Raw genomic sequence first — 23855 nt, 5'->3', positions numbered from 1 at the left:
GTCCTTCAATCATTCAGCAAAATGTAATTTATTATAAAGGATTTTACACAAGTTGCGGGTTAGACTGAATTTGGTCTTTAAATGCGTAACCGGACATTATCAACATATTGTCGGCTGGCAATGATCACTTTGTTGTCTCCAGTCAAAAGTAGTGTACCGACCCTGCAAAGGGAGTTTTGGGTTAGCGGGTCAGATTGTCAGTAGCATATATTTACACACAGGGACATCATAAACATTCAAAGGTCTGATAGATCCAGTTATTGTTCTTTATCTATTGACAGTGCACGGTCCGTGTATTCATAGTTTTCAGTCACGTAACATCCGCGGTGACCTGGAGGGCAGAAAGCTGCTGGCTATGGCGGCTCACACCGTTGAGACGCAGCAAAAGCCGGCAAATTTACCCTCCCATGTTTCTTTGGATCACCTCTTAGCTAAAGAAAAGGAAAGATATGGACACAAACTGCAAGTGTTGTGCACTGCGATCCATATACAGCACCCGCGGCCATATTTCTGCCCCTAAAAACCGCAAGGTTTTTATATATGTGATGACTGTGATATTATTACTGTAAACTAGCTAACCCCTCTCTCTCTTAAACAACTGCTAACTATTCAAAATTTATTTTTACTTGTTACAACCTCAATTCCAAAAAAGTTGGGATGCTGTGAAAAACGTAAATAAAAACAAAGGACCAAATTAGTGAAAAACCAATCAGTCTTAACACAAGCCTCACACATTGTCTTTGTTTTACATTCAGTTGAATATCGGTGTAAAGGGATTTCCAAATAATTTAATTCCAAATGCATTTCGAGTTTAGTTGTGTCTAACACAACAACCCAACTATTTAGCTAACTAGCTAACTTTAAATCACTACAACCACTGCAGTTGGTCGCCTCGATACACAACAAACTATGTCAAACCAAACAAATGTTTTATGGCAAAAAATACCATAATTAATATACCTGTATATTCTTATGTTTAACTTTACTTGAGCTTGATGAATTGTTAGCTGCAAATACGTGTATATTTGGACAGCTGGCATTGTTTGCCCTCCCCGGAGACAGAAGTAACGTTAAGTTTAATGTCACAAATCCACAATCTACTCCTCTCTCGGTTTTCTTTATTGGATGAAATTCTAAAGAAACACAGCCCAGGCTTGTCTCCTCTTTGATTACTGCATCTGATAGAACAACAACTATCCGGCATTTTGGCAACACAAAAGCATCAGACTCAAAGAAAATGTATGACTTTATAATGGGTGGCGGGCAGCGGAAAGTCTTTTTTGCCCTCCAAGGGGGCGTGACGTGAAAACTATGAATTGCATGGACCAAGAGATCCAAGAGAACCAAACTACAAATGGGAACAGCTCCACCAACGATGAGCAGTAGCCTAATTCTAGAGTAGAGTTTTTGCACCATTTCGATTTGATGTAAACACACAAGCTACAGTCCAATTTATTGTTCAGGGAGCAAACATTTGAGAGTACGGGAGAGCAAGCAGAGGTTGTAGCATCTAGCTTAGAAGTTCCAAACTAATACACTTCTTTTATTTTTACAATAGGCTATTTGGACCGTGCCCTGTCAATAAATAAAGAACAATAACTGTTTTGCCAGGATAACTGGATCTATCAGACCCTTGAATGTTTGAGACATTTTCAATTGCTCCTTTAATATAACTACAGATCGCAAACTATAGTTTGTGTATCCACTAATTCGCCTTACACACATAAAATCACCTATGAATATTGACAATCGTCCAATGATTCGTTTGACCCATGTTTGAATACATGCAAAAATGTGTTTATTAGTTACGTTTATTTGCTTTACAAAACATAGCTTATTTGCAATCTACCATTGTAAATTGTTGCCACTCAAATAATGGGACATAAGAATTGCGCTTATACCATTGTCTACACACAAATGTATGTGACACAAATGCACTTCATATAGTTAAATTCTTGTTTAGATTTTGCACATAATTGTATATATATCCAAACTATACATATTAGGTATATTTATACATTAACTTTGTCTGACAGAAGACTCGTATATGGGAGTTCTTGCGACATCTGCTGATAGAAAAGAGAATCAAAGCCTTGGAATGCAGGGAAAAAAAATGGCTGAACGCGCACCTCGCAGCAATTTAACAGTAAACAGTGAAATAGCATTACATTATTTTTTCCCGTTCTGATTCGGGATTTTTTTTGAAGTGGTCATTTACTGATTTTAGAGGGCATTTCACACTGTTCCTTAAGGTCTCCGAATAGAATGTAACATTGGTTGGACTGAAAATGGCCCGGGTGCTGGTTTTCTCCCTTTTATGGAACGCTCATGAATATATAGATGAGCTGCGCGCTGATTGGTTGGTTTACAACGAGCGAAGCTACAGAGCAGACACAACACGGCCAACAGCACTCACTGAAACATCTAAGGTGGAGACTTGAAATAAAAACAAGTACAAATAAATATTGTCTACATAACACTAACAGATTGACTAAATATCATTTGAAATTATAACGTTAGTTGTTTTCACTTCTGTTGTCGAAGCAAACGGGATCGACTTTGGTGGGTAACGTTACAGCTTAGCAACCAAACTATCGTGATTCAACTCAGCTAAGCTATCTTGCTAACCCCCTCCCTGAGTCACCACCTTATCGCGGTGGAGGGGTTTGCGTGTCCTAATGATCCTGGAAGCTATGTTGTCGGGGGCTTTATGCCCCTGGTAGGGTCACCCAGGGCAAACAGGTTTCAGGTGAAAAACCAGACAAAGCGTGGCTCAAAAACCTACCATGAAGAAACACAACAATGGTTCCCAGTTGCCCTTGCCCAGACGCGGGTCACCGGGGTCCTCCCCTGGAGCCAGGCCCGGGGGTGGGGCCCAATGGCGAGCGCCTGGTGGCCGGGCTCAGCCCGAAGAAGCAATGTGGGACCCCCTTCCAGTGGGCTCACCACCTACAGGAGGGGTCATGGGGGTCGGGTGCAGTGTGAGACGGGCGGCCGAAGGCGGGGGCCTTGGCGGTCCGATCCTCGGCTGCAGAAGCTAGCTCTAGGGATGTGGAACGTCACCTCGCTGGCGGGAAAGGAGCCTGAGCTGGTGCGCGAGGTAGAGAGGTTCCGGCTAGATGTAGTCGGCCTCGACGCATAGCATCGGCTCCGGAACCAGTCTCCTTGAGAGGGGCTGGACTCTCTTCCACTCTGGAATTGCCCTTGGTGAGAGGCATCAAGCTGGGGTGGGAATACTTGTTTCCCCTCGGTTCAGCGCCTGTACGTTGGGGTTCACCCCGGTGGACGAGAGGGTAGCCTCCCTCCGCCTTCGGGTGGGGGGACGGGTCCTCACTGTTGTTTGTGCTTACGCACCAAACGGCAGCTCAGAGTACCCACCCTTTTTGGAGTCTCTGGGGGGGGGGGGTGCTGGAAAGCGCTCCTCCCGGAGATGGGAGGAGCGCCCCTCGTCCTCCTGGGGGACTTCAATGCTCATGTGGGCAACAACAGTGAGACCTGGAGGGGCGTGATTGGGAGGAACGGCCCCCCCGATCTGAACCCGAGCGGTGTTTTGTTGTTGGACTTCTGTGCTAGACACGGCTTGTCCATAACGAACACCATGTTCAAGCATAAGGGCCTCCATTGTTGAGGCGGCTGACCGGATCTGCGGCCGCAAGGTGGTCGGTGCATGTCGCGGCGGTAACCCTCGAACCCGGTGGTGGACGCCGGAGGTGAGGGATGCCGTCAAGCTGAAGAAGGAGGCCTATCGGACTTTATTGGCTGGTAGGACTCCAGAGGCAGCTAATGTGTACCGGAAGGCCAAGCGAATGCGGCTTTGGCGGTCGCGGAGGCAAAAACACGGGCGTGGGAGGAGTTCGGTGAGGCCATGGAGAACGACTTCCGAACAGCTTCGAAAAGGTTCTGGACCACCATCCGGCGACTCAGGAGGGGGAAGCAGTGCACTGTCAACGCTGTATATGGTGGGGATGGTGCGCTGCTGACCTCGACGGGGGACGTCCTGGATCGGTGGAAGGAATACTTTGAAGACCTCCTTAATTCCACCAACACGCTTTCCGACGCGGAGGCAGAGTCTGGGGACATCGGGGGGGGGCCCTTCTATCTCTGGGGCTGAGGTCGCCGAGGTGGTTAAAAAGCTCTGCGGTGGCAGGGCCCCTGGGGGTGGATGAGGTCCGCCCGGAGTTCCTTAAGGCTCTGGATGTTGTAGGGCTGTCTTGGTTGGCACGACTCTGCAACATTGCGTGGACATCGGGGACAGTGCCTCTGGACTGGCAGACCGGGATGGTGGTTCCCCTCTTTAAAAAAGGGAGGGTGTGCTTCAACTTTAGTGGGATTACACTCCTTGTGTGATCCCACTTGTCGATTGTCGAACCTCGGATTCAGGAGGAGCAATGTGGTTTTTGACCTGGCCGTGGAACTGTGGACCAGCTCTACACCCTCGGCAGGGTCCTGGAGGGTGCATGGGAGTTCGCCCAACCAGTCGACACGTTTTGTGGATTTGGAAAAGGCGTTCGACCGTGTCCCTTGGGGGCTCGTGGGTGCTCCCGGGAGTACAGGGTACCGGATTCCCTTATCGGGGCTGTCCGGTCCCTGTACGACCGGTGCCAGAGTTTGGTCTGCATTGCCGGCAGTAAGTCGAACTTGTTTCCGGTGAGGGTTGGACTCCGCCAGGGCTGCCCTTTGTCACCGATTCTGTTCATAACTTATATGGACAGAATTTCTAGGCGCAGCCAGGGCGTTGAGGGGGTCTGGTTTGGTGACCTCAGGATTGGGTCGCTGCTTTTTGCGGATGATGTGGTCCTTATGGCTTCATTGGGCCATGACCTTCAGCTCTCACTGGAGCGGTTCGAAACGGAATGTGAAGCGGCTGGGATGGGAATCAGCACCTCCAAATCTGAGGCCGGAAAAGGGTGGAGTTCAATATCCAGGTCAGGGAGGAGATCTTGACGGAGGAGTTCAAGTATCTCGGGGTCTTGTTCACGAGTGAGGGAAGAATGGAGCACGAGATCGACAGGCGGATCGGTGCGGCGTCCACAGTGATGCGGGCTCTGCATCGGTCCGTCGTGGTGAAGGAGCTGAGTCAAAAGGCGAAGCTCTCTATTTACCAGTCGATCTATGTTCCTACCCTCACCTATTGTCACGAACTGTGGGTAGTGACCGAAAGAACGACAAGCGGCGGCAGACGACGACGACGATCTGGACAAACATGCATCGTGAATTGTAGATTTACATGGGACAAATCGGGATTTGTCATTGGCGCTCGGGAAAACGGCTTTGGCGCGGGCCAAAATGTTCTCTATGCAGGAAAAACCCTGGAATTGTATATTTACATGACAACACAGGTTATTTATTTGAATGAAACAGTCAGGAACATGAAATAACGTTAGCCCCATTGCCAACAAACTAAATCATCACACATTCTAGCTACCTATGCTAGATACAGGATACGTTAGCATTGCTAATAACTGTTAGCGACAAAATCATACTACAGCTTGCGGTTGTGATGAACATAAGGTCGGAACAGCACCTCTTTTTTCAGCAACAGTAATTGAGGGTCGAACTGCACAGGGATCTTCTCATAGACAAACATCACAGCCTGTCGAGTGTTTGGTTCCTTGAGACTCTGAAAAGTGTCAGCATTCCCTGTACAGCCTGGAACACTGCATTTATGACCGTAGTCCATTTACAATATCCTTGAAAAACGTTCTTTTTTGTAATTCCGTGGAAGAACACAGTAGCCTGGCTCTGCCCTCCTATGTACTTCCGCCCAATTTTAATTTTTCTTATGTACTAGGTCTGGGAATTTGGCATAAGTCGGTTTTCTCAAATCAACTTTTTGTAGGTCCAATCAGCGAACAGAGGGAGTGGCTGAGAACGATGACGATGTTGTGCGCTAGTTTGAGTTGTAGTTCAGTAATGGCGGCGGAGAAAGATGCAAGCGAAGCTATTTGGTCCGTTGTGGCAACGCTGCCGAATATCCAGAAGTTAAAGCCGGAGCAAGAACAATCCTTGCTGAGTTTTGTTGGTGGCCATGATGTTGTGGCCCTCCTCCCCACGGGGTTCGGGAAAAGTTTGATTTTCCAGCTACGGCAGCTAGCTCTGGTACAGTGAAGTGAAGGAGTTGGCCTAGGCGAACACTAGCGATTGGTTATGGCAGATCAGAGTGGCTCTGGGCAGATCCAATAGTTTTAAACTTCAACAGAGTACCCGCCTTTAAGGAAGTTAACGCTTGTCAATGGAGCGATCCCAGACCCTCTGTACAAATGAAATGTACGAGGGCCTGGTTAGGACCAGGCTAGTACACAGAGCAGTGCACAGCAAATTTTGGGGCGTTACAAAGGTACAGACCAGAGCCAAAAAAGGTGGAGCCACCGAGTTGACGTCAACTCGGTGGATTTTTTTAAACCAACCGTTTTACAGCAGCAGTTTCAAATTGTGATATTTGCAAAGGAAAGAGGTGTCAATGGACTTTGAGGTTCACTGTATGTCCATTTTACCCACCGAACTGTCGTTATTCAACTATGACAAGGTAAACTCGGTTTTGCAGTGAATGACCCTTTTAAGACTTGTCGTTCACTCAGTTGGTCAACATATTCGTCAAATATAGAATTGATTTTAAGCTGTTGTTACTTGTTTTTAAAGCTTTACATGGAATGGCTCCTTTGTATATTTCAGATCTTCTTATGCTGTATCACACTTCCAGGCCCCTTAGATCATCAAACAAGTTCCTTTTAGCCATTCCACAGACTCGGATGAAAACAAAAGGTGATCGTGCCTTTTCTGTTATGGCCCCTACTCTGGAATAAACCGCCGATTTTTATCAGGTCATCCCCCATCACTGAGACATTTAAGTCTCGTCTTAAAACATATATTTTTATTCTTTGGCTTTCGTTTAGGGTCACTCTTGCTTATTGTAATTGTGTTGTTTTTGTGTTTTGCCTTACCTGATGACTTTGTACAGCACTTTGGTTGGCTGTTTTTAAATGTGCTCTATAAATAAACCAACTTGACTTGATCACTGAACGCAGTGAACATATCAGCTAGTATTTATTGCACAGGCCTTCTTATGAAGGCATGCGTCGTGACATTGTGAAGTCCTGATGTTTCAGACTGTGGCTAGCTAGTTAGCTACTGTTAGCTGCACCTTTCACCACAAAAACTTAAATTCTGCCTAAACCTTGCAACGGAACCTATGTCAGTCAGAGTTCTGCCATTATCATCCCAGTCCCCTTACACAATTCCCATAGAAACCAACAATAACATATTACAAATGTAGCTACTCTGTATTAACTAATGTTCTATATGGTCTGTATTGTTGAAAAGACTGGTCCGGCATAATATGGTTAAAATAAATACGGGTTGCTGAATGAAACATTACTGCCACATTGTGCCTCACACTATTTGACTAAACTACTACAAGATTTTACCTGTGACCATCCTGACAGCCTCTATATTGCTGCTTCATAGGTATTTTGAATGCTTAATTAGCAAACAACCTATATATAGTTATAGGGTTAACACAATAATGTTTCTCTTCACTGCAGGGCTGCCAACTTTTCAAAAAACCTTGGAGTGAGATTTGGTGGGGTCAACCACAATTTTGCTGCATACAAACACACCTTGTTTCTATTTGACAGAAAGCAAGCTGCTATGTGGATGCAGGGGGATGCTCGACGGTCGCAACAGAAACAGTTACTGGAGAAGGGAGTGTCTCACCTGATCTCCAGTATGGATGATTTAACTCTCAGCCCAGCAAACACCAGCATCTGCAAGTCCCCAAGCACTGACCACCTTCCAGAGGTGGGTTCCAAACACACTCAGTACAGGTCTAGATTATTGTTTTACCAAGCAGATAACATTTTGATGAAATAAAATAGTCATCAACTGTCTTTGCACTAGAAAATAAACTTCCTGGCGGAAATGGATAATTGAAAAAATTGTTTACCATGTACCGTCTTATATTGATGCAGAACATGGTATATGATCTTTCCACAGAATGACTTTGGCGAGAATGGGTTATGCATGACCCAAGGAGATAAATTGCGTGTGTTAAAGGGTCGACGGCAACCACGGTCTCCTACCACAAGAGCCATAAGGTAGGAGTTTCGTATGTATTGTTTAACAGTCCATATCCCATGTGTTTCTTTAGACAATTTTAAGTGTATTTAATTATGTCATTTGTTTCTCTAGCACAGTGGTTCTCAAACTTTTAAGCCAGCAACCCCTAAACTAAAATAGACAAGAACTTGCGACCCCCACTAACACAGCAAACAAAAAACAAAAATGTACTGTATATAAATTCAGGCTTACCTTTCAGTGGGATGGGACTTTTTTTGGTGCACAAAAGCTCAATCTGTGGCCTGATGATGATATTTGCTCGCACAAATATGTAGATCCAAATGGAAGCAGTACATCCATTGCCACACCTGATAACTCTCTGTATTCTTCTGCTACTGCGATCCAAAATTCAGGCAGTGTGGAACTGGAAAATAATGTTTTTAATGTTCGATCACTGGACAGCTCCAGCAAAGCATCTTCCAGTTTTGTGGGGAGATTAGTCCTAGTTTCAGTGAATGGTTGCGTCTCTTTTGGAAAATACTTAAAGGGGTCATTGATTGCAGAACCGAATTTACCTTGTCACAGTTGAATAACGACAGTTCAGTGGGTAAAATGGACATACAGTGAACCTCAAAGTCCATTGACACCTCTTTCCTATGCAAATCTCACAATAAAAAAAATGTAGCTGTAAAACGGTAGGTTTTGAAACCGAACTGATTGTTCAGTGACTGACAGTTTGGTGGCTCCACCTTTTTTGGCTCTGGTCTGTACCTTGGTCACGCCCCAAAATTTGCTGCGCGCTGCTCTGTGTACTTCCTCAGAATTACAAAGAAGAACGTTTTTCTAGCACAGTGGTTCCCAAACCTTTTGCTGCACGCACCCCTTTCTAGTGTTTGACACCTGTCAAGCACCCCCCAACACCTTGGCCTTTGCACACTGAGTCTGAAATCCGTGTCCGAAATGTTCGCACGTTAAAAAATAAATACAACCTCACGTTATGTCAATCACACTTACACACTGCCTCCGAAACTTTCGTTCGTCAAAAAAAGGTTATTATTATATAGTCGAAAATGGAGAAATTGAGAGAAAAAAAATAGTCAAGGAACCTCATCGCTTCACTTTGCATGGTCAACCTCATCACATCACAGACGCCGCCACTTGCCATGTATAAAGCCTGCAGCAATGAATGCCTGATCAAATTATACTTTTCAATAGGTTCGTGGTTCAACAGGACACAGCCAAGACGCTGCGCTATTGTCCGTAGATGTAACCAGCGATATCCTTGTATCTGTCCATTGCATTGTAGTTCCTGATGCACAAAAGCTATCACCTCATCCAAATAAGTATGATGTTTCCTTCTGAATAGGCCCAAATCACGGCAATGTATTTTCAAAGTCCGAATGCTTATTACAATCTGGTGATTCTGGGCTAAAATTAGGAGTAGGCCTAGGCAGCCTATTTCCTTGTTGCTGAATCCTATTGAATAGTATATTTCTGATATTTTTCTTGCAAATTTGTGACTTTATAAACTCAGAGAATCTCAGACTTTTCTCTTACAAATTTACGACTTTAATCTCAGAATATTACCCCCCCTCCGGCTCCGATTTTTTTTTTTACCTATCTGGCCCTAATACGGCGTCGTAGAAGTTTACCTCAGTTAAATACGTTAATATGCCATTACAAACATTCTCTCGTGCACCCCCGGCCAGTCTGCGCACAACTAGGGGTGCGCGCACCCCAGTTTGGGAACCACTGATCTAGCATATTGAAAATGGACTACGGTGGTAAATGCAGTGTTCCAGGCTGTACAGGGAATGCTGACACTTTTCAGAGTCTTCCTAAGGAACCAAACACTCGACGGGCTGTGATGTTTGTCTATGAGAAGATCCCTGTGCAGTTCGACCCTCAATTACACATTTGCTCGAACCATTTCACCGAGCACAGTTTTGAAAACCTGGGACAATGTAAAGCAGGATTTGCTATGAAGCTGTTGCTGAAAAGAGGTGCTGTTCCGACCTTATGTTCATCACAACCGCAAGCTGTAGTATGATGTTGTCGCTAACAGTTATTAGCAATGCTAACGTATCCTGCCTGTATCTAGCATCGGTAGAATGTGTGATGATAGTTTGATAGATGATATGATAGATAGTTTATTGGCAATGGGGCTAACGTTATTTCATGTCCCTGACTGTGTTTCATTCAAATAAATAACCCATGTTGTCATGTAAATCTACAATTCCAGGGTTTTTCCTGCATAGAGAAAATTTGGGTGCACGCCAAAGCCGTTTTCCCGAGCGCCAATGACAAATCCCGAGCGCCTAAGGCAAAAAAAAGTCTGCGATGAAAAAAAAACTAAAAAAGTAAAAAATGGCTGCCTGAAATCACCTTGATAAAATATGATTTGACTTAAGTAATCATATATTTATTCACATCATAAAAATCCCCTAGTTCTCCTCTTCAATATGGTATAAACAGTTAAGGTGTATGATTTAATATGAAAATTAATAAAATATTAATATTAATATGAATCATATTTCAACAGCATATGGAATGTTCAGAATTTTGGCTTTGGCAGGATAGGGTTAAAGGTGTGAAAAGGTCTAGAATCTTTGAAGCCGAATATTTGGGCTATCCGGGATTATCAACATTCAGATGCGCGTATTTTCAACTATTTTCAGATTTCAATGTATGACACATCATTTGAAAGCTTACAATCTGCACTTTCACAATATGTAAAAAAACTAGGAATGACGTTGGCTGACTCACCCCTTTTGACCAGTGTGTGTCACATATGCAACCAGCGCCAACACTAAATCAGTACATTTACATTTATTCATTTAGCAGACGCTTTTATCCAAAGCGACTTCCAAGAGTGAGCTTTACAAACGTGCATAGGTCAATGATCATAAACAACGAGATAGCCCCAAAAACATTGCGGGTAGTAAGCACAACAGACAAAATGCAGTGCCAAAATAGATTGGAAATATAGGATGTTGTTGCTGTATCGTTAACATGAGTAAATTGTTATTGTAAGTATTCTTATTATTATTAAGATTCCTCCATCAGGAAGAAACCAATTGTTATTGTTAGTATGCTTATTATTATTCTCAGTGAAACAATAGCTCACAAACTCATAAGTTAAAACATTTTCTCATTTGGAATATTTAAACTACAGGCCAATCATTACTCCCACACCCCATATGGACCACATTCGCCCATAGGATGCACTACAGGCCATTATTTCTCATGGGTAACAAAAAATCCTCGAGGACCCATAAAGTTTGGGAAAACCTACAAAATTCTCCTCTTCATGAACCAATAGGCCCAATTGAAAACTCGGTACAGATGTATAGGATACATGTCTTCCTTTTTGTTGTCAAGAAATAAAGAATACAAAATGGCTGAAATTAGCCTATATATGTAAATGTACTTATCGTGTCAATATATTTGTGTCCATAAATCAAAATCCATTTGGGCCAATGGTTTTTATTTTATACAGAAACAGAACTTCAATCAACACAGTTGATTTTACCAAACAACATAGTGGCCATACCTGAATCGGTAGAGCACGGCATTCGTAACCTAAGATTTGATGGTTCGATCCCCAGTCCCTCCAGGACTTAATTAAGATTCTACCAGGTTGAAGCGCCAGGAGGATTTAACCCTTACCCTCTAACATCAATTTAAACATTATTTGCAATTTTGAGGTGGAATCAACCGTTTGCTGCTTGCAGCTATATTATTACTACTTGCTACTACTACTCTAGGGTGTATTCCAAAATACATATAGCTATGGCTCTTATGCTGGTGCTCTTTACTCTTGCAGCTGTCTAATAGCTAACGTTCCTGTAAATTGATATTTTTCATACCATCTCATATCCTGGTCCTCTTCCCAAATAGCCATCTGCAGTTTATATAAACTAGTGCACAGTGGCCGGTTATGGCGAGGTGCTAGGGGGTCGCAAATTTTAAGCTCTGCTGCTAGCATGTAATTTAATCCTACAATACTAATCAGAATCCTATCCAAAGTCACACAACACTTGTATAAGAGTACCCAGAATTAAAATGTCAGGAAAAAATGCAAAAGACAAGACAAAGAAATCACGGCAAGACGACGAACATTCGGAGGTTGAGGAGGCTAGCAACATGCAGGCTGACAATATGGCTAACGAGTACGACCTCGACGAAGCAGACAACGAAATATTAGACCCAGACAAGAATAGCAATCAAGATATCATAAAAGCCATACTGTCCTTGAAAAGTGGACTCTATAAGAAAATTGATGGAGTGCAAGCAACGATTATGGATGTAAAAAAAAAAACTGATACAGGACTGCACAGACCACATGGAACAGGCCGAACAACGGATTTCTGATGTGGAGGACGACGTTAACAAGCTATCATCCAAAGTTAGTGTGCTGGAAAGCACAGTTAAAAGCCTTACCGACAAAGTTGACGATTTGGAATGCAGAAGTCGACGAAACAACGTGAGATTGCTGGGGCTACCGGAAAAGACAGAGGGCTAGGATGCAACTGCGTTTCTGGAGAAATGGATACCTGAGGCTCTGAATATGGAACCACGAGAGAACTTGGTAGTGGAGCGGGCTCATAGAATAGGCGCTCCGCCAAACAATGACTCTCGCACGGCTCGTCCAAGGACATTAATTATGAAGTTATTGAACTTTAAGGACAGGGAACGAGTACTGAAGGCAGCTAGAATCAAGGGACAGGTCCTTTACAAGAATGAGCCGGTCCGTTTCCATGTGGACCTCTCTGCTGGTGTGCACAGGTTGCAGCGCGATTATGATGAGGTGCGTAAGAAGCTGCGAGACAAGGGGATTCACAAGCACAGAATCATCTTTCCAGCCCGGCTTCTGGTAACACACCGAGAGATCTCAGACCTTTCAAACATTTACATTTACATTTAGTCATTTAGCAGACGCTCTTATCCAGAGCGACTTACAGTAAGTACAGGGACATTCCCCCCGAAGCAACTAGGGTGAAGTGCCTTGCCCAAGGACACAACGTCAATTGACACGGCCGGGAATCGAACTGGCAACCTTCAGATTACTAGCCCGACTCCCTCACCGCTCAGCCATCTGACTCCCTGCATCTGACTCCCTGCAAACTCCTGCAGAAGTGGACAGGTTTATCCAATCCCTTTGAACTAAAGGGCGATTTATACTTCTGCGTTTTTACGGAGACGGAGACAGGGAAGGCCTTCTCCGTCAAGGAACGACCTCTCCGTGCCCTCTCCGAGCCCCTCGGAGAGCTCTACGTGCACCTCCTGATTTTCCTGACTATCCGTCCGTCATTTTACGGATACCCCTTGGCTGTGATTGGTCCGTATTAAGAATCGCTTGCGTCAGGGGCGGGGTTGCCGTGATAAACAGGACAAACAGAATCCTTTGACCGCCATTGCTGTAAGTTTTTACAATTCATATTTCAGCTAAACAGTACATGTAAATCAGCATCTGAATTAAAATGTGACGAGAAATGGGCAGTGTAGTTGCTGAAAATGTGCGTATTTTATTGATGAAACGGCTAATTTGTACATTTGCTCCGACTTCTCGATAACCTAGGTAAATAAACACTCGATGACGACTTACAAAAAAACGTTGCGCCACCTACTCTTCTGGCGGTGAATTGTTTTCAGCACCCACAGCCTTCGGAGTACTATAAATTCAATCAATCCGTCCGACTCCGTCCGTCCGTCTGTCCGTAACGGAGTCGGAGAAGTATAATTCGGCCTTAAGGACTGAGACGGGCTCGACGTTGGAAGGTTACGACAGGAAAATAACACAGTAGCCCTACTTTCTTTTTTAGTCATCTCCACTAAAGGATAGGTGATCAGTCTATTATTATTGTTTTGTTTAACGCCTATCCTTTTTACCTGGACAGGACTGAGTTTCGCCTCCTTAGGCATATGGCTAACATAGCCTACGTAAAAAATGTTACTTTACGGTTGTGAACAATGGACATGAACCTGGATGAGAGACATTATGGAGCACCCACGCGACAGACTCGACATTGGTTTAGGCCTATCGGACGTAGGCTTCGACGCATTGCGGAGTTTATGTGGCCAGGCTATGGACTTTTTTTCTTTTATCTCCGTCCTCAGCCTGCATGCGCGGGTTCCAGGTTTGTGTTGAATGTGTTCGGGCGGTTTAACTTTATAGTAGGACTGGTGACTAGGCTACAGGTTGCAAGTGTTGCATAGTTCATTGTTACATTTTTACGTATGATTAGTATTCCGAAAAAATGAGAAAGCTAGTTAGAGCTAAAGAGGGAGAAGGAAAAGTTAGAGAAACTCGCTTTATTGGTAGTTAAAAGGGTGGGATGGGAGGGGAGCAGGGATGGAAATTATTATTTTTGTTTATTATTGTTACATTTCAAAATCTACCAGCCACTCAATTTTTTTACCAGACACTTTCTTGTTTTTAACCGACAATGTGTAACTGCATGTAAAAATAATACTAAAAGATCTACAATACTTAAGCAGTTTATTTAATCTCAAGTCTCAATGAAACACTGACACTTTCTCTTTCTCTCTTATACATACACAAACCACAAACTGATATACATTTCATTAAATGATTGATGAATGAAACTATTAGTTTTGGCATGGTAAGGTGAACCCCATTATCGTTTCATCCTGCTCCACAGTCTGGCATCTACACAATCTTTAGCTCATAAAAAAGAACGAGTCGTGCTTAGCTACCAAAAACAAGTTTGTCGCTAACATTCCAGTCGATTGTCGATGCGTCTATGTTTTATGCAGAACTAGTTTCTTCAGAGCGTAATAGGATTTTGGTGGCATGGTTCAACACGTGATCGTTCTACACCAATAAGGTAGCTGCTTTTTGTCCACGTGGATGGATATGGTTGGCAAATAGAGGATGGGACCTTGCACGTCACCTGGATGACCTGAAATTCGGCCCCTGACAGTGTTTTGAAGTGAAGTCAAGTGTTGTCTGCTCCCTACACCACTCATGCTAGAGGGGTTATGATACTAATTCACAAATCTATGTTTATGGTCCCAATGAATCCGATTGCACTATGTTGACCATTCACGCTGCTCATTATTCTTATTTTTATATATACTTTATTTTATATTTAAATTGTTGTATTCTTAGATTGTTTAGTTCTTAGAAATAGTTAAACTTTTGTACTTTTACTTAATTTAAGATCTGTATATGTTTAGTGTTTTGCACCTCCCTGCCACAGTAAATTCCGTGTTTGTATAACATACATGGCGAATAAACCGAATTCTGATTCTGATTCAAAACCATTCATTGGATATACCGACCATTTCTGCATTAGAAGTAGCAGTCACGAGACACTGTCATGATAGAGGTTTAATTTCAACTCTGTATAACTTGCTTAGGGCTGGATCTATTGAATCATCAGAATCAAAACTGAGATTATGGAAGGAAGATATAGAAGAGGAAATATATTTAAAAGAATGGGGTGAGGTATGTAAAGAGGCACAGAGGCAGACAGTTAGCAGCAGCCTAAAACTCCTACAGTATAAATGGCTGATGTGTACATACACTACCGTTCAAAAGTTTGGGGTCACCCAGACAATTTCGTGTTTTCCATGAAAACTCACACTTTTATTTATCAAATAACTTGACTCAAAATGAATAGAAAATATAGTCAAGACATTTACAAGGTTAATTATTATTATTAGAAATAATAATTTTTATTTGAAATATAAATTTTGTTCTTCAAACTTTGCTTTCGTCAAATAATGCTCCATTTGCAGCAATTACAACATTGCAGACCTTTGGCATTCTAATTCTAATCCTTCTAATCATCCATTAGTCTTCTTAGGCAATTAGCAAACACAATGTACCATTCGAACACATACAGTAATAGTTGCTGGAAACGGGCCTCTATACACCTATGTAGATATTTCATTAAAAACCAGACGTTTCCACCTAGAATAGTCATTTACCACATTAACAATGTATAGTGTATTTCTGATTAATTTAACGTTATCTTCATTGAAAAAAACAGTGCTTTTCTTTGAAAAATAAGAACATTTTTAAGTGACTCCAAACTTTTGAACGGTAGTGTATATAACTCCTGTGAAATTGCATAAATTTAATGATAATATTCCTGATACCTGTATTAAGTGTGGCGAGGCAAGGGGGACACTGTTTCACTGTATATGGGAATGTGCTAAAGTGAAAATCTTCTGGCAAGAGGTTGTTAATATGATTGATCAAATTCTGTCACAGAAATTACCACTGAATCCCAAGCTATTTATTCTTGGTTTATATCCTACCATACCACTTCTACAAAGTAAAGAGTTCAGATTCATAGATATGTGTATATTACAAGCTAAACGTATAATTGCTCTTAATTGGAAAAAAGTTGATGGACCAAGAATCGGTATGTGGGTTAAAGAAATGGCCTCAAACATGTCAATGGAAAAGATAACGTATATTCTTAGATGTAAACAAAATGTTTTCGATCATATCTGGGGACCTTTTATGTACTTCTTAAGACGTAATACTAATGTTGGTAACTTGCTTCAGCAAGAACAGGCAATGGGGGAGTAGGACACCTATCTGATTATGTACATTGACTAGTAGGAAAAACCACAACAAAAAACACTTTTCAGTCTGTAAAATATACTTTTGTGTTTCTTTTTATTATGTTTTGAACTTAATTATTTAGTTACTTTATTATTATGGGAGGGGGGGAATAGGGTGATAATGTTTGCTGTGTAATGCTCTATTGTTGTACAATTGGATGTGATTTTCAAACTGAAAATCAATAAATACATTGTTAAAAAAATTAAAAAAAATAGTGCACAGTGCCCGTGATGCAGTCGGTGATTAAGATGTCAGTGAAACACACAAATACAGGTTCCTTGAACTATAGATGGTGTACTATACACTATAGCATAGTTCCCATGATAAAATTGGTGGCACACACACACAGATTCTGATGTTGATTAAAATGTACTATATTGATTCTCCGTTAAATTGTCTTACCAGCACAAACATCTAAACATTTAGTTCATAACAGAAGTCATTACATTTACATTTATTGATTCAGCAGATGCTTTTATCCAAAGCGACTTCCAAGAGAGAGCTTTACAAAAGTGCTTAGGTCACTGATCATAACAACGAGATAGCCCCAAACATTGCGAGCAGCCAAAACATGAAGCATACACTGTGAAAAACCAAATAAGTGCCAAAGGCAAGAACCATAAGAGCATGTAGTTAAACAAGTTACAATTAAACAACATGAACCTCAAAAGTGCAAGAGTGTACCTGCAGAAAAGCAAGCAACAATAATGTATTTCATAGCGAGTACAAGAATTTTAAATCAGTTACAACTAACCAACAAGAGCAACAAGTCTCTCAATAAGAGCCATTTGTGATCCTGGAGGAAACTAACATCAGGTCCTGCAAATTATTCGTAAGTACCATTGTAGTCCCGGAACAAGTGCGTCTTGAGCCTTTTCTTGAAGGTAGGGAGACAGTCAGTGTCTCTGATGGAGGTGGGGAGTTGATTCCACCATTGGGGGGCCAGACAGGAGAAGAGCTTGTGTTGGGACCGGCCACTCTTGAGCGGTGGGACCACCGGACGTTGTCAGAAGAAGACCGTAGGTGGCGGGTGGGGGTGTAAGGCTGGAGGAGAGACTTCATGTAGTCGGGTGCAGTCCCGTTCACCACTCAGAAGGTCAGTATCAGGGTCTTGAATCTGATACGGGCCGTGATGGGAAGCCAGTGGAGGTAGATGAGGAGCGGGTTAACATGGGAGCGTCTAGGTAGATTGAAGACCAGGCGGGCTGCTGCGTTCTGAATCCTCTGGAGAGGGCGGGTTGCGCATGCTGGGAGACCGGCGAGCAGCGAGTTGCAGTAGTCCAACTTTGAGAGGACAAGACTATCAGCTGTGTGGAATGCTCAGACAGGTATCTCCTGATCTTCCGGATGTTGTAGAGGGTGAATCTACACGACCGGGAGACTGCAGCAATGTGGGGTGTGAGTGAGAGCTCGTCATCCATGGTAACCCCGAGGTTCCTGGCAGAGGATGAAGGGGTCGCAGATCCAAGGGTGAAGGAGAGATCGTGGTAGATGGAGGGCTTGGCCGGGATAATGAGAAGTTCTGTTTTGGCGAGGTTCAGCTGGAGGTGGTGCTTGGTCATCCAGGCGGAGTTGTCTGTGAGGCAGGCCTCGATCCTAGCTGAGATCCACGGATCAGTCGGGGGGAACGACAGGTACAGCTGCGTGTCGTCAGCATAGCAGTGGTAGGAGAAGCCATGGGAGGTGATGATTGGTCCAAGTGAGGTGGTGTATAGGGAGAAGAGGAGGGGACCAAGGTGGAGAGCTGGCGGGGGCCTGACACTTTGCCTCCCCAGGAGACCTGGTAGGATCTTCCGACAGGTAGGATGAGATCCACTGAAGTGCAGTGCCAGTGATGCCCATCTCAGAAAGTCTGGCGAGCAGGATCTGATGGTTAACTGTATCAAATGCTGCAGAAAGGTCCAGCAAAATGATGACGGATGACCTTGAAGCCGCTCTGGCAGACTGGAGGGCAGCATTACATGCACAATGGTTGAGCCAGTTGTCATAATTGTAGGCCTAATTCACCATACAGCAATTGTAGCCTGCATTTGCAATGTGCAGGCAGTTTTGACATTAGTTCAATCGCGGTAGGCTATTTAGGCAGTAAACATTCATTTATGTAACAAAATTCACTGATCTATACTGAAAGTATATCCACTTTATACTATGCTTGGTTTCATTTCATTGCGAATGCCTTTGTTAATCGCGTTAGTTCAATCACGGTACTAGGGATGGGCGTGGTTCATTGAATATTCGGATATCCTAAAGTAAATTAGTATTTGAATACTTTTTTCGAATACTTATGAGCGTAGTTTAATTTAAAAAAAAGTTTTTTTGTGAAAAACCGTGAATTCTAATAGTTGTGACGTTATAAATGATAAAAACATAATCCAAAAGGGTAGGCTACGTGACCTTGCGTTCTGCTGCGAGTGACCTGGCTAAGCAGTACCTCGCAGCAACCTGCAGTTCCTGCAAAGAGAGTCTGTTCTACGTTGGCCTGCTTGTAAATCGACTCCGTACTCGCCTCTCCCCTGAGCATGTTTATATGCTAATTTTCCTGAATAAAAATGCGTAGGGCTAATGCAGTTGTGGCTTATAATTTTTTTTACCAGTAGCCATGTAGCGTAATCAGCTATTTATTTTTGCATTGTGTGGTGGCTCACCGTATCCTATAGGATTCCGGTTCCAAGTTAATATCCAAGTTAATATGCAATATTTCTCCATGTGTGTCTTTCGTTTTTATCAAGGATAGCCTACCCAATGTGTTTAATTTCGTCCAATGTATTTTTTGTACGTTTTATTTCACATAATTATAGGCTAAGCGCTATTCCGCCAAGTTTAAGAGCCTACGTCTGAAGACGCAGCATTTTTTCAAGTTCATTGTCTTTTCGTCATGTTAATAAATTGATCTTACATTTGTTTTCTTTATTTAACCCTTATTTAATCTAATAGCTTAACAGTCACAATTATTGCCAGAATGTGTGGTGGTTCATGTGTTTACTGTATGCTTTGTGTCATGTCAGGCTAATTACATAACGGAACCGCATTAATAAAAATAGATTATCCGGATATTCGAAAATCATTTTGGATACTATTCGAATAGTGAAATCATTTCAAATCCCCATCCCTACACGGTACTGCACTCTATAAAAGGAAAACTCTTATAAAAAGGAAACCTGCTAAATATTAATTTAGCAAAAAATGCATTTTGCAGTGCCGGTTCTCAAGTCAACATTTTCCAAGGAAACTCGCTGCAGACCAGAGGACCAATCACAGTGAAGAGGCATTTTAAATGTCGAAATGCTTATCCAAAAAACGTCAATTGCGGCACAGCACTTGGGATAATTGTGGGAAACGAAATCCATTCTAATTTGTACTAGTGCTGTCAGTTAAACGCGTTATTAACGGCGTTAACGCAAACCCATTTTAACGGCGTTAATTTTTTTATCGCGAAATTAACATTCTTTTTGGCCTAGCAAACTTCGTTTTTTTTTACATGCTGTTGCAACGACTACTGACGTTATAAAAACTACAACACCACACCGGATATAGCTAGACCGGAAACAAAACAACAGGCACGCCGCACACACTTGTTTGGGCTTGCGAGCCGGCTTAAGAGTAGTAGGCTAACGTTACGTTTTGAGTGGATAGCGAGCGCGAGACGCCGAAATGGATGCCAATAAGATTCTGAATGGAAAGGTTACTTTTAAAAAGTTGCCAAATGGTTCCATTGACAAGACCAAATTTATCTGTGTGTTTTGTCGTTGTGAACTGAGCTATCATCCCAGCACGTCCAGTCTGAAATACCACTTGATGGCCAAGCACACAGCTGATGCGAATTCTCTGCCCCCTCTCAAAGCCAGGCAATGTTGTTTTAAATTTAAAAAAAACATTTGCACTAACTAAGCAATCCAATCCACTTTTCCATGTTGATAAGAGCATTAAAATGAGAAAAAATTATGGGACAAAAAGAAATCAAGGGACATTTAGAATAGATAAAAATTGCGATTAATCGTGAGTTAACTATGACATTAATGCGATTAATCGAGATTAAATATTTTAATCGTTTGACAGCACTAATTTGTACACACACACGCTCACAGATTCCTGGCATTATTAGAGAGATACGTATAATCATTATTCTAAGACCATCAATCAATAAAGAAAATGTATTTGTAGAGCACAATACCATACATGTGAATCGCAAGGTTTTCAATAATTGTTTAGGTTGTCTGCAAAGCAATAGGTTAGCCTACTGATGTCTATTACCCTGGCTCAGCACATTACTTTTGTATCACTGAATTCTTAACTTCCTGCTGTCTTCAAGAGCAAAGCTCTGGACAGGTATCATTAAACGGTTCATTAAACCTGTGTTCTTCAGAGCCCAGACAAAGATGCACTGACAGCCACGACTAAATCCTCCCACACAGTTTTAGACATATCTTTTTTTTTTATCTTTACCTTGGTGAATTTCCATAAAAATGTTTGTTCTTAATCTCTGCATAGTTTCTCATTCATTTCACACAACCCCCATTTGTACCATTGGGCACCTGATTGGTTATAGATATAAGCCTAATTATCAAATGATAAATTATTGCTTCCACATGAATGACATTGTCCGTCTTTACTCCTGGTAAATTACACCAACAAGATGCAATTTTCATTTTGCCTGTACCATTTGTAGCGCTTACAATGTAAGGAGCCTTTGCGATTCCAAAATATAGGCCATCATCTAACAGTAGGGGTGTAATCCAATGTGAAGTTTTCCTGGATTTATCATCGATGTTAGCATATGTTGACAAAGTGAACAAACTGAACCAAAATCACCCTCCACCATCTTTCCTTTTTTTATCCTTTTCCAGCAGGACAAATCTCGGAACAAACACCCAGGGACCTATATTCCCCGTGAAGGTCTCCAAAGTACCACCCTCTGCTTCTGCCAAAAGGATCAGCTGTAATTCTTCATCGTCATCTTTTAACCTAAAGGGGTGAGCAAACTCAATGTTAGCTCTTGAGATGTCAACAGATTTTCCACTGTTTATGTGTATATCTATCATCTATATCTGTATAGATATCTATTATTTGTAAATGTCCTGCAGGCTGCATTTATACTTTAGCTACTTTGTTTCTCTTTCTCACTGTTCTGTCTTAGTCTTATTTTTGTTGGTTGTCTTTGTCCTTTAGTGGTCTTTTTGAGATTGCCCTATTCTGTGACACTTTTTGAAAAGGTGGATGTTTTACAAATGGATGTATCTATTTGTATAGAAAATACATACATAAAGTACATATAATTCATTGTAAAAAAGTTTTAATGGGCTCCGCATCAGTAACATTTATTTTGAACCTTGTTGTGCCTTCTTTGTGACCACCATCTCCCCACCCCCAACTCCACACCCTAACACACAAACATGACACAAACATACACAGTTCTTCTATCAACTCCAGGCTTGCCAGTTCCCTAGGCAACTTGTATGCAGTGGAATGTAACGACAGTAGGATGCCATTCTCCTCTCCTTCTACCTTCTCCACAATTTCCCCATCAGCCAGGACCACACTTGGGCATGGAAAATATGTTAATCCCCACCATGAGGTTAACAACAACAATCAGTACAATAACTCACCAACATCTACTGCTGGCACTGCATGCCTCAGCAAAAGCGCTGCCTATGCCCATGGTAGCTCAACACCCCACCATCCTGGAGGGGCGGCGTCCCAGGAGTTGGGACACTACCGAACCCAGGATAGATACTTGGGGTTCAGTGGACCCTCCACTCGCCATCTTTGCCGCTCCATTCCAGTAAGTGTGACTAGACTCCTCTACCTGGGGACGTATTCACAAAACAGTTCTTGCCACTAAGAGTTCTCCTAAATAGCAGTAAAAGTTCTTAAGCAAAGAGTTTCCTCCTAAAACCTATTCATAAAGTTGCTGAGACCAACTTTTACTAAGGAATGGGGAGAAATCTTAAGCTAGGAGAAAGGGCGGGGTTGACCTCTGCCATGGATACTGCCAACAAGCTTACTGACTATGCCAACAGTGATTGGCTGATGGGTCTCTGTCAGTGATTTAATCGTATAAATATTTTCGAACGAGCTACCATATTCAAATACAGATTTTAATTTCATTTTTTTGGCATATTCTAAAATATTTCAAAATCTAGGCAAAGCGTCACTAATTAAACAAGTTTATGTTCAGCTAAATGTCAGTCTCTTGCATGTGCATCTCGTAAAAAATTAGCAAATAGGCAGCCATGTTAATTGTCGATGTGGGGTCTGGAGAGGGTATTTATTGCTTGATGCAATGTTCTACTGAAGGATGGCTGAGATATACCTAGTTCAGTGTTTCCCACAGAATGTGATTGTATTTGTGGCGGTATGCAGGGGTAGAGCCAGATGTTGTAAAAATGTGGGCCTCAGCCCAAACCTATTTCCTAGTATCAGTTAGATGTGAGTATAGATAGGGACTTCAACAATTAATGCGAAAACTCTGTACAATTAATTTGTATTCATTTGAGAGCAAAATAGTTTTTGGAGCTTTACGTAATATAAACGTTATGTTGGACTCATTGTTTGCAGAATGTATTTAACTATGAATATTATTATATTTAACTTGAATGTATCCGTTTTGGAAACATTCGTCCAGAGAATTATGATACTAACCGTTCGTAAACTCAAACAGATTATTTCTCCTGTCGATTCTCGGAAAAAGCTGTTCATCCCGCGCATTGATTCAGAGCGTGCACGGAGAGAGGGGGCTATTCACTGACGGGTCCGTTGGGGAGAGGGAGACATAGAGAGAGAATACATTTTTTATTGTGGAGGGCCGCCAAAAATAAATCAATGTATGGGAAACACTGCTAGTTTGTCTGCACTGCATAGCTGCATTTTCCCTGTGGCCAATTGGCGTAGAGTTATCAACCTGTATCTCCAGTGTTACTCTACTACAATCATAATACCCTTGCGATTAAGGTGATATTAAGTTAGTTTAAGGTGATACTAATAAGTTCAAGCAGTGTTCAATGTTCTAATCTGTTTTTTTAGTCTTTATTCCCCATTGAAGTTCCACAAAAATCTTGTTTGCATTTTCGATGCGTTTTGAGTTGAATTTTCAGGGTAAGACAAAGGGGGAGGCACTTCAAGTGACACTTCGGCTTGTGCTGGTTGAGTAGGCTAGCTGTTAGCCTTGTTTCGTTTGGATAATTGCTGCTTGTAAAAA

The 23855-nt window shown here is 42.2% G+C and overlaps 1 protein-coding gene across 3 annotated transcripts in view; it reads left to right on the top strand.

The window, feature by feature from the left end:
• cdc14ab (cell division cycle 14Ab) overlaps positions 1-23855 on the top strand; it is a 154738-nt gene that overhangs the window by 115406 nt on the left and 15477 nt on the right. Inside the window, exons 11-14 of one of the 3 annotated variants that reach the window (XM_062452672.1) lie at positions 7635-7797; positions 7993-8093; positions 21508-21630; positions 22070-22439. In XM_062452672.1, the coding sequence (XP_062308656.1) occupies positions 7635-7797; positions 7993-8093; positions 21508-21630; positions 22070-22439 (757 nt within the window). Of the gene's footprint in view, positions 1-7634; positions 7798-7992; positions 8094-21504; positions 21631-22069; positions 22440-23855 lie in introns of all 3 variants that reach the window. The other 2 variants (XM_062452671.1, XM_062452673.1) reach the window with 2 other exon arrangements.

The sequence above is a fragment of the Osmerus eperlanus genome, chromosome 26, assembly GCF_963692335.1.
Source record: "Osmerus eperlanus chromosome 26, fOsmEpe2.1, whole genome shotgun sequence".
NCBI classification, from domain to species: Eukaryota; Metazoa; Chordata; class Actinopteri; order Osmeriformes; family Osmeridae; genus Osmerus; species Osmerus eperlanus.
This window is presented reverse-complemented; position numbering and strand designations above follow the sequence as displayed.